We start from the raw sequence: 12731 nt of genomic DNA on the forward strand, positions 1-12731 counted from the left end.
TCTCTAGCTATGATAAACGACGACCCAAATGTCCGAACTTAATTATCTCCATAATTTGATCCATTTATATATCTATTAATTGCACACGACGAAAACATAAATCCTTCAAAAAGGGTTGCAATGAAAGAAAAATCTCACACGAGAGTACATTTTAATGGATGAGAGAAAGCATGAAAATAGGAAATTCGGCAGTAGAGTTGAGTATTTTATTTAATGTTGGAATTTGAATTGATGGCTTATAGTTGGAATTTCAATTTTATCAAAATAAACTTATGTCTTCAAAACCTTGGAATTGGGCCAAATCCAATTTTCATATTACAAGCATATCCAAACAAGGCAATTGGGTCAATTTCAGCATTTCCAATGAAATGTTCCATACAAAATAGGCCATAAGGGAATTAGTTTCTGGCCCTTACAATATATAAACCATAAATAGCCAATTCTTAAGAAAAATGATTAGGAGCATAACATTTTATAGACAAATAAAGTCTAACTTTTTTGCTTATTAATGGAATTTTTATGCTAAATACTTCTCTAATTTCTCTACTTCGTCCTCACTTCCAATGTAGAGCGGCACACGTTGGTGTATCTGTTACAAAGACGAAACAAAAGACATAAGAATAAACAAAACTAAACAATATATTATTTTTAATTGTTAACACACTCTTAGTTAAATGTCATACAATATAGTATTCCCTTTGCCCCATTATTATAAATTTTACTATTACATTTAGATGATGTAATGTTAATTAGGTTGGGTCGCAAAGAAGAAATTTAAGACAAGGTTATAAAAAATTGATTATTAGTTGTTAACTTTAATTTATTTTTTATTTTTAACTTTTTTTTATTTCTTAGATATATCTATATTTTTTGGTGTAGGGAGAGCAGCAAATAATTTAGACAAGATTCTAATTTTAATTATAACCCCATTTATAGTGGCAGGATCTAGGGATACCTACATAGAGGTACAATTGTACCTCCATTCTCCCAATAAAAAAAATTGAAGTTGGTTATTATGTATAATAGGTTTTTTCAGTCTTGTCATAGATTAAGATTTATAGCCTAATCGTACGGTCGATGAAAAATTCTTTAGAGTTAGTGGAGGCGTTCACACAAGGACAGAAAGTGACATTCACCCTATGAATTTAGACTTTAGAGTATTATCATTGTGTGATGAAATAATAACCATTAGAGGTTTAGTGGTATAAAATCGCTCTTAGTGGTACAATTTCTACTATTGGTGGAATAGTAGTACATTAATAAAACTTATGTTGGAACTTCATTGCTACAAAATACTTCCTCTGTTTGATTTTTTTTTTTTTTTTTTTTTTTTGAAGAAAAAACAAAACTAGAATTGGATTTACACAATGGCCGAGACAACTTTCACCATCAGTATCTTTAATTAAAAATTAGTAAAAATTATGATAAAATAAATTCATAAAAGTAGATATTATACAAATCCAACAACATATTATGTAATTATATTCATATATTATATACTAGTAAAAATATTAATTCAAGATGACATATAAATAGTGGAAAATCCCAACTCCATATTATAAAAAAAAGGGAGAGAGTATACTCTCAGTATTAGCACGTGAATGCAAATCTTAAAAAACAGCTGTGGGGCCCACTGTAGGAAATGTGTCCTCGACTCTCGTGCAATTACTAATATAATATGGATCGTATTATGGAGATAATAAATTCGTTTAGTTGGGTCGTCTTTACGTCTTGCTAGAGACCAATATTGATCATTGGGTTAAACCAATGCCAACTAAATGGATCCTATGAGGTCACACGTTACAGTGTTAGGTCGAACATGAATACCGAGTCCAAAAGTTGGGCTTAGTGAATGACTGGCCATAAGGAGTAAGATAGGAATAAGTCTTGCCTTAATTAGATAATAAGAATATATATAATAAAGGGCTTTGGGAAAAATAGAACAGACGTTCATCTCTCCAAAAGAAACAACGTAATATTTTTCCCTTCCTCTCTCTCTACAACTGGTTAGAAGTTCTCCATAGAAGAGGAGATTAATTCTCTCCCGTCCAACTAGCATTGGTGGAGGTTTGATCTACGCTTGTGGACCAATATTAGAGGAGCAACAAATGGGGCTCTAATCTCCGCAAGAAGGTAGAAGAAAGCTTGGGAATTCACGCATCAAAGGTTAATTTTAAACTATTATGTGATCCTTTATTTGTATATGCATGAGATCCTGTTTAGATGCGTATGAATGAGATTCATGAAATTCCGCTAAGATTACCTAAAACCCTACACCCACATCATTTTTTTTTCTCTCTTCCTTTCTCTCTCTCCCAAATATTTTATTATTTGTTAGGCAGGGTTGGAATGTCTCACAACCCTGCATTAATACTTCTTTAGAGTAAGTGCAAATGTTAAAAGCTTAATAACCATTCTCTTTAGTTAAATAATTAACACGTTACACTTGTCCCAAAATATGCTTTTTACTTTAATTTTTCTTCCTTTAAAAATTAAAAAAAAATATATATATTAGCCTAAACACTTATTACTTTCTTTTCTTAAAAAAAAAAACAAAAAAAAAAAAACCTTTGGTATTATTCATACTACACAAACTCTTAATAACACCTGGTTTACACTAAATTAGTGTAAATCGGGCTGGGCAGGGCTGGGCAACTTCATCACAGAAAAAAATGATTTTGAGGAGAGAGAAAATGATTTAACAGCGAGGTGGTCGTCAATGGAGAGATGATCGAGGATTATGAAGAGGAGTACTTCGTTGAGGAGGTCGAAGGGGTTGTTGTTCTCATGCTTCATCGATTTCGCCATTGAAGGATTGAAGGAGAGAGAAAATGGAGGAAAGTAAAGGGAGAAGTATTGTAGTTGCTAATTGTAGAAGAAAAATGGTTGAATTTTGAGGAAAGTGAATACTCCTATGATGGAGGATAATTGTATTGAATTGTATTGTTGGGAAGAAGGTGGTTAGGGCAGACTATAATTGATTTCGCCATTAAAGGAGAGAGAAAATGGAGGAAAATACTTGCTAATTGTAGAAGAAAATGATAACTTTTTGATTTCGATACTCCGTTTTTGTGGAAAAAAAGGTCACTTTTGTGAAAAAAAAAGGGTCACTTTTGTAAAAAAAAAAAAAAAAAAAAAGATTCACTTTTGTGAAAAAAAAGGTCACTTTTGTGAAAATATGGGTCACTTTCGTAAAAAAAAAGGGTCACTTTTATAAGAAAAAAGGGTCACTTTTCGTAAAATGTTTGATGTACAATAAAATTATTGTAAACCAGGTGCATGCAAAAGGTTTTGTTCATACTAATACTTGTAGGTATTTAATTATAAAAGGAAAAAATTGCCCATAATAATACTTGTAGGTATTTTGTAAAAAAAAAAAAAAAAAAAAAGATTCACTTTTGTGAAAAAAAAGGTCACTTTTGTGAAAATATGGGTCACTTTCGTAAAAAAAAAAGGGTCACTTTTATAAGAAAAAAGGGTCACTTTTCGTAAAATGTTTGATGTACAATAAAATTATTGTAAACCAGGTGCATGCAAAAGGTTTTGTTCATACTAATACTTGTAGGTATTTAATTATAAAAGGAAAAAATTGCCCATAATAATCCCACCTTTGGGCCATCCGCAAAAATAATCTCACATTTGGATTATCTTTTAATGATCCGACCTTTAATGCAAATCTTCTTTAATTGGTGCCAGATGACTTGTAACCGGTTGAGCAGGTTTATTTAAAACAAAAAATTAATTTACACATGACCTCTTGATTGGAAATAAAAAATTAAAAAAATAAAAGAAAAACTAATAAAAAGAAAAATAAAAATAAAAAGGAAAAAACACAAGCACCACACTTCAGCCACACCACCATCCCCACCACCACCAACCAAACCCAAACTTGGAACCACCATCCTACCCAGACCCGAAACCACCGCCACTTGACCACGTTGATCGGAATCCCACCTTAGCCAACCCAACCTCAAAGCCCCCTTCAAAAAATCAATACCCCATTAACCCAAGACCATTTGAAAACCACCAAACCAAATCTCTGGAAACGATTGGGGAGTTTGATGCGGACGGAACCGGGGGCAAGGGAGGTCAAAGCAGCCGGAATTGGAGGACGGGGGATTTTGGCACGACGGCTGGAATCGGAAGACGCGAGATAGGGGAGGACACGCCAGCGAGTCTAGAATCAAGGGCACGGGTGGTGAGCGAGGTCGACATCGGGTGACGGGGAAGGTTAGTGAGGCGGATTCGAGGAACTATGGAGGTCAGCACAGCCGGCTACGATGGCAGTGGTGGTCGGTACAGTAGGGAGGTTGTTCTTTTTTAACTTTTTTATTTTTATTTTTTTAGGCCAATCAAGTTCCAACACGTGTCAAGTAATATGCTATAACAATGTTAATTGACCGATTGTGACCATTTAAAGAAGATTGTTGTTTAAAGTCATATTATTAAAAATAATCCAAAGGTGGGATTATTTTTAGCGGATGACCCAAACGTGGGATTATTCCTGGCAATTTTTTCATTTATAAAACATACTTAAATAGAAACCGCTTTTGGAAATTTTCCAATCCAATTACCCCATTCCTCCTAACCCTCTTTTTTATTATACTGTTTTTGCTTTGTTTTTTCATAATGAAAATAAGACTCTAAATATCAAGAATGGATAACTCCTAAAGTAATTTCTCAACCTAAATTTCTTCTTTTTACTATAAATGACAACGACTTTAAAAAATTAGTATAGAGTAATTATCAATTTTCATAATTGAATATTTTTTCTTCATATTACTAAGTACAAAAAATTCATAATTTAATTTCTTTATTTCAATTTTTTTTTTTCCAATTATTTTGCGTTTTTAGAGATTTAGTTTCTATGAAACTATTAGGGGTAAATAACTCTCATGTGATTGGTATTGTGACAATTAAAAAATTAAATCATAATGCAATTAATTTATTTTTTTTCTATATGTGCAAAGTCCAACGTCGCTCATAGATTGTCCATAAATTTTACTAAAATAACAACCACTAACATCATTTCTTCTTCAAATTTTACATATGTCCAGTTATGATTAAAAAAAATTTCCCACCTAAATCAATTGCTGACATCATATTTTTATCTTTGTTTTAACCTTAGACTACTATATTATATTTTATAAATTATCTATTACAAATACTAAATAGGATTTTTTTATATTTTTTTGTCATTAATTTACTTAAAAAATTCAATATTTTTTTATTGATTAATATAATTGTTTTGAATGCTATTATTATCATTGATTATTGTGTTATACTCGTATTTATCTAGAAACTTCTGTACTTCAAGTATCAATAATTTTAAAAAGAATGCATGGCTCGAGTATTATCTAGTTAATAGTATAGCACTACTATCAAATATTAATTATTTTACTTCATTTATACTATATGTATATTATAGTACCTTAATATATTCAAAATAAGAGTTTTTGAATGATTAGTTTTAAACTTAGTATGTGCATCTACTCCCTTGGTGTTTATTTTTAGTATTACACTTACAAATGGAAAATTTGCAAATTACAGCCATTTAAAGTTCGTATTTTGCAAATTGCAACCATTTAAATTTTTATTTTTTTGCAAATTGCAGCCCAAAGGTTCGTATAAATTGTAAATTGCAGCCCAATTCAACTTTTTCATCGGTTTACATGTTGAAAAATCATCGTTTAAGGTTTTAGGGACCATTTTAGCCCTTAAGGAATCGAATTGAGCTCGGAATTAGCAAAAAATTAATGTAAGTGTCTCGTTTTTACAGTTTCCCACAAATCAATATATTTTTGTTACGCAAAATGAGGCACTTACGTTATTTTTTTGCTAATTTTGAGCTCAATTTGGATCTTTAAGAGCTAAAAATGACCCCTAAAACCTTAACCGAAGATTTTCTCGACATGTAAAAGTTGAATCAGGCTGCCATTTACAATTTATACGAACTTTTGGGCTGCAATTTGCAAAAAAAAAATTTAAATGACTGCAATTTGCAAATTTTTCCTTACAAATATGGCCAAGTTTTTTTAAGGGTCACACTTACCTTTTTAGCAAAAAGCTACTCCCTCTGTTTTACTTTGTTACTGTCATATACTGTTTTGGGTGTTTCAATACGATACACCCATATGAATAATATTCCTAGAAATCAATAGGGAATATAATTTTTATAATTTGTGAACAGTTAATCTAATTGAGTGTTTAAAGAGTCATATAATTCTAATTGGTTAATATATGTGCTAGTGGATATATTGTTGACATGAAAACTTCTTCCAAACTAAATCAAGATTTATTTAAGGCAATTTGATTACAGCCAATTCTCATAAATAATAAAAAAAAAAACTGGTAAAGACAAAACATTAATTACAAAGATGCAATCAAATTCCAGATCATTAAGATTTATCATTTTTTTATTTTAAGTGATTGATTACAAAGGAGTAGGGATGGCAATTTAATCCGAGTTCGATTCGAATCCGTTCCGATCCGAAGGAAAAAGTCCGATCCAAATCTGTTTAAAATTAGTCCGAATCCAAATCCAAATCCAATAAGATAGATCTGAATCCGAATAGGAGACGGATCGGACTTGGACCCTACGCAAAGTCCGATGGAGGTTGATCCGAGTCCGAATCCGAGAGTATTAGCATATGCTTTATAACTTGGGACAATTGTTTGCTTGTGTTTGTATCAAAATTTTGTTATGTAACTAAGTTCATAATTTAAATATGTTATGTTTATACTTTACTTGATATGTCAATACAAACAATTATAGGTATATGACATTACAAAAAAAAAAAAAAAAAAAAAGATTCGGATCATTTCGGAGGTCCGTATAGACGGAGCGGATTTGGATCCGAAAAATACGAGTTGGATCGGATTCGGACTCGGATTTTTCGGATTCAGACTCGGATACGGATCCGAGTCCAGGGCCCGTTTACTAAACGGATCGGATTCGGATTTAGCTACATCCGACCCGAATCCGATCCGTTGCCATTCCTACAAAGGAGACTAACAAAGTGAAACAGAGGGAGTACATTTTAATATTATATATATCTCCTAACCTACTACTACTTTTATTACTATTTGTGTTTCATATTATATTCAATAGCTGGGTATTTTTTGTGAGATATAAGAAAATCAATTGTTGCACTTGCAATAATGTGAGACGGAGGAAGTATTTCTTTCCTTTCATTTGTTGCTTTTCAATTTACTAACAATCTCCCTATTTTTATTTTACAATTTTTTAATACTACAATTACTCCACTTACCTTTTATTTATTTTAGTTAAATTGCCTAAAATTATGTGCTTGTAAAAAAATAACACTTAAAAACAGATAGAGTATATATTTTAATTATTTTTATATTTCAATTACTGATTCAAAAAAGTAGTATGCCTCATTTCATACATTCCTATATATATATATATATATATATATATATGGGGAGGCTCTCGTGAGAATTTTCTTATGTGAAAATTTTTCTTATGTGAGAACACTTTTTATGTTCTAAATTTTACTCGTATGTTCTAAAATTTAAATTTGATGTTCTATATTTTTTTCCAGGTGTTCTAAATTAAATCAGATGTTCTAAATTAGTAATGACATGTTCTAAACCATAAATTAGTTAAGTTAGATATTATAAATTTTGAATGACTTATTTCGAAATTTTAACTTATATATTTTAAATTTTAAAACGTGCGTGTGTTCTAAGGTTTTTAGTTATATGTTCTAAATTCGAAAGTATATGCTCCAATTTTGACTCACATGTTCTATATTTTTACTTATATATGTTCAATATTTTTACTCCCATTTTCTATATTTTATACCAAGTAATCTAAATATTTTATTCACACATTCTAAATTTAAAATCAGATGTTCTAAATTTTAATCATATGTTCTAAATTTCATGAAGCAATTTTTTAAAATTTTTACTCTCATGTTCTAATTCTTGAATAAGCTGTTCTAAATTATTGCTCACACACATTTTCAAAATTATTAGTCATATTTTTTAAATTATTAGGGGAAAATACAAGTTAGTCCATTAAAGGTGGTGATCATGCAAGATAAACAATGATGGCATTTTTGTAAATATATTGAAAAAGCAGAGTCATTTATTCAGTACTTTTTGGTGAGTTGTCCAATTACTGTTTGTTTTTTGCTTTTACTATTTGGTGAGGAAATTAAACATGTACCTTTCAACTAGTACATGAAAAGACACATATACCCCTCAACTGGTACTTGAAAAGACAATTATACCCCCAGATGAACAAATTTTGTTTATCTGGGGAATTGTCTGGGTATCCCTCAATTATTAGTCATATGTTCTAAATTTAAATTTGAGTCGCATGTTCTAAATTTTTACTCGTATGTTCTAAATTTTTACTCACGTGTTCTAAATTATAGACCAGTTCTCATATAAGTATGAATTCTTACATATGAACTTATTCCCACCGAATCCCTCCCTTATATATATACTTCCTCCGTTCTTTTATTATTGCATCACTTGCCTTTTTAGGATGTTTCACAAATATTGCACCATTTTCTCTTTAGAAAAAAAATATTTGTGTTCACACTACAAATACCCAACATACCCTTACTTTTTCACACTTACTTTTTAATTTATCAATATGTCACATGGGCAATTTTGTATTTTTACCTTTCTCTCTCTTACTTTTTTTCCACTACCAAAATATTTGTATCCAACCCCTATGGTGCAATAATAAAAATATGGAGGAAGTATATTATTTATGTTTTGCAGAAATATTTTTAATTTTAGTAAAAATAATATTAGTTTAGCAAAAATAAAGTCAACTTTAAATGGCTAATAGATGGTTAACATCAATAAATAATATGTATAATTTTATTTGTAAAAAAAAAAAAAAGAAAAAAGAAAAAAAAAAAAAGATTATAATTTATTGATTTAATTTTTTAAATGTGTTAATTTCGTACCTCCCATCGTTTTTTTGGTGGATTTACCATTGCCCCTCTATCAACAATGTTAACATATGGGACATCCTAAAATTTGATCATATTGAGTATATTATGATGATTGAACTTACCTCTGTAGGTTGAATGTCGAGAATTCTATTATGGCCATCAGATCCTTTTCCACCAGCCTGTTCTACTATAAAGCTCATGGGTGCACATTCGTACAAGAGCCTCAACTTCCCGTTTTTGCTCTTAGAATCTCTTGGGTACCCATAAATGCCACCATATAGAAGTGTTCGATGAAAGTCCCCGACCAAACTTCCGATGTAACGAGCCGAGTACGGCTTTCCAGACGATCCAGGGTCTTTAAGGTCATCCATGTACTTCTTCAATTTGTCATCCCACATTTTGTAGTTACCTTCATTGAATGAATAGATTTTCCCTGCTTTAGGTATCTTGATGTCTTCTTGAGTGAGGACAAATTCGCCATACATGGGATCTAATGTGAATGCATACACCCCTTTTCCAATGGTAAGTACAAAGATTACAGAGCTGGAATACATACAATACCCTGCTGCTAATAGGTTATCCCCTGGCTGACAAACATTCACCACACACCTCTGTTCTTCGGCGCTTAGCTGCAAATATTGTTTAAACTATAATTAAACATACTTAAGAAATGTCTTTTTAATGTATTTTTTACCTGACAGCTTTTATTAGCTTTTCCCTCTTTTAACCATTATTTAGAAAAAAAAAAAAAAAAACGTAGGATATGTTTGTCATAAAATAAAATTTTGGTGCCTGTACCTTAGCATCAAATATTAGACATAGTTTTTGTTCTCCCGTAACGTCTACAAAATTCTGTCTTCTATATGTTTTCGGTCTATTATCACAATCTATGGAACTACAATAATTTTTTGTAAAATGATGAAATTCGAGTGGCTTTGAAGTGATGATGCTACAAAACTGAGATATAAAATTATGTTTGAGTTACATGAATTTAAACTTTTCTTTGTTAATTCTATCAAAGACATCTCTTTATATATGGTTATATTTTTTTCCTCAGGAATCAGCACATAAGATTGTAGAAATGTTTCCAACAGCAATTTAAACAATAGTTATTAGGAACTCTCGTTTTATTTTGGCTAATAAGAGACTCAGATAAAGAATAATGAGAGTTACCTCATCTTCATTGTCAGAGTCGACAATGCACTCATCATTTGGGCTATAAATTCCGAAGATGGAACCAGTTGAGACAGCTGCATCGATGTTGGATGATCCATCAAGTGGATCAAACACAACAATATAGTTTCCGGAATAGCTCTCTTCGACTGCCACTGGTACATCCTCTTCTTCTGATGCAATTATCCCTGTCCTCCCACTTGATCTCAAGCAGTTTGAAAACACCTGTTGGATATTTATCTTTGTAGTTAACTTTTGCATAAACGCTCGTCATTCTAAATTAATATTTACAGCCTTCACATTTTCAGATACAACATTGTGCTTTGAAATTTTCATTAGTAATAGATATGCTCTTCTTATCTTCTCTGTATTATTGAATATGAGTATCAATCTGGGTCATTCATCATTATTCGAATGTAATCCAACAGTAAACCAACTTTATATTATGTTAGATTTCTGGATCTTTTACCAAAACTGCTAGTTTGACAAAAGTATTTACCAAAACGTCTAATTATAAATCTTAATTCCCAAACTAGCTAATTTATTAACTTGGAAGGAATTTATCTATTTCTTATTTCCTTTGAACCGGTTTGGTTCACTTTTTTTTTTTTTTTTTTTTTTTTTTTTTTTTTTTAACTTTGTTTTTTTTTTGGTTTTATTTTTATTTACTTTAAGATTTTTTTAAGCTGGAAAATTTAAGCAATACACAAAACTACGAAGAACGTAAGCAGTTGTAGACTCGCAAAACCCTAATTTCGATAAAAAAAAAAAAATAAAAGCACTAATTTTTCATCTTGATCATATCAATCACAAAAATTTGGAATTTCAAGTAGTATTGTTCTATCAAGACTACTGCAAATTTGTCTTCAAAAAAAAAAAAAAGGCTACTGCAAATTTATACGACGATAAGAGATTTTAAGGTATTGTTCATCTTTTTCATGTCTATTAATTGTATACTCTTAGTTAATGTCGGCTAGTATGAATATTTTTTTTTTGTTTAATGTGTATGATAAATCCAACTTACATACGTAGCATATTTATTTCTATCTTTATGTGTTAAAAAAATAGTTGTATTTTTTTTTCTTTTGTTGATCGGAAGTTTGGATCATTTTTTTGAGTAGTTGTTTTGTTTATGTTGTGTAACTTTTTACAAAAATTTAGAATTGCTGCATACTTTGTATATATTATTTTGATTTTTATGGTTCAAATTAATGGAATATTTTAAACTATGGCATTAGAATTTAAATAAAACCAAAAATTAAAAAAAAAAACTAATTCTTTTTAAATACAACCAAAAAAAAAACATAAAGTAATTAACCGTTTTGGTAAATAAATAATATCCTTTCAAATCAATAACTTTAGCTAGTTTGGGAATTAAATTTTATAACTAGCCGTTTTGGTAAATACTTTTGTCAAATTAGCCATTTTGGTATATTTTCATGTGACAATGTTAAAACCGACTTCTGATAGACCAATGACAACCGGTATAAAATTTGTCACATTGCTTGAGATGAGTCACAATGACTGTGAGTAGCTTTAGCATGAGTGACCTTATGTTTGTTTATGTAGCTGGCCTTACTTATCAGATTAAGGCGTTCAAGCAAAAGATGAAGAAAAATGTTAAAACTGACTTTTGGTAGGCCAGTGATAGCCGGTGTAAACATCTGTCACATTGCTTGATTCGAGTCACAATGAATGAGAGTAGTACTAGGATGAGTGACCATATGTTTGTTCATGTAGTAACCTCACTTATGGGATTAAGGCGTTCAAGAAAAAGACGAAGAAGAATGTTTAACTGACTACAATAAAATCAATGATCATACCTCATTGGAGACAACATCAAGTTTCTTCTGATCCTCTCCTTGGACATTAACAGCCCCTTGAATTCCAGTAAGGTTAGAAATACCAGCGCGTTGAACCAACGAAGCAATTTGTTTACAAGCCATGGAGATGCTAGACAGTACAATAGTAAGCTCTGCATCAATAACCCCTGCTTGTTCCTGCTTAAGCAGCCAACCAGTTAGTGTCTGAATCTCAAATTTACTCTTAGTCCTAGGCTTTGTTTCTGCAGCCTCGGCAGCTGTTCCTACAGCTGCACACCTAACTCCGGCTGCTAAATGTTTCCTATTGCCCGCAGTAGGAAACGAATCAAGCGACTTGGTAAAATTTATGCATTGTTGAGATGGAGAAAGACTAGATAAATGAGGATTAAAGATAGAGGTACGCAATTTGACTGGTGTTGTTGTTGGTCCTATTGCTGCCATTGGCATTATTCTTCCTATGCTTTTTTTTTTTTTTTTTTTTTTTTTCTTGAAAGGTTAATAGATGATTATGAAATTCAAGGAATTTGAAAGGATATTTGGGGTGATATTAGAATGTGAGTACATAGTTTGTGGGGAATTGTAAGGCTGCTAATGAGAGTATGATATGATTTGGTCCCACTTATCCTCCATGTACAATCCACTGTTTGTTTTGTGTGATCAGATTTTGCTGAATCAACAGTTACCTTTTGGAATAAGAGCTAACTTGATTCGTGGTGTTACTCCAAATGATTTCTCGAAATTGAATGACCCAAGCAATAATTGAAGCTAGGCGACTAGTAATTGATCCTGAGTGAAC

At 31.1% G+C, this 12731-nt stretch overlaps 1 protein-coding gene across 1 annotated transcript; it reads right to left on the bottom strand.

Annotated features, from left to right (window-relative positions):
- Positions 1–292: 292 nt before the first annotated feature.
- On the bottom strand, positions 293–12523 carry LOC110724145 (fructose-1,6-bisphosphatase, chloroplastic-like). Its single transcript, XM_021903535.1, has 4 exons — positions 11936–12523; positions 10113–10337; positions 9062–9568; positions 293–589 (listed from the first exon to the last, which is right to left on the bottom strand). The coding sequence occupies exons 1-4, from the start codon at positions 12380–12382 to the stop codon at positions 518–520; spliced, it is 1251 nt and encodes a 416-aa protein (XP_021759227.1). The 5' UTR covers positions 12383–12523; the 3' UTR covers positions 293–517.
- Positions 12524–12731: the final 208 nt, after the last annotated feature.

The sequence above is a fragment of the Chenopodium quinoa genome, unplaced genomic scaffold (assembly GCF_001683475.1).
Source record: "Chenopodium quinoa cultivar QQ74 unplaced genomic scaffold, ASM168347v1, whole genome shotgun sequence".
NCBI classification, from domain to species: domain Eukaryota; kingdom Viridiplantae; phylum Streptophyta; class Magnoliopsida; order Caryophyllales; family Amaranthaceae; genus Chenopodium; species Chenopodium quinoa.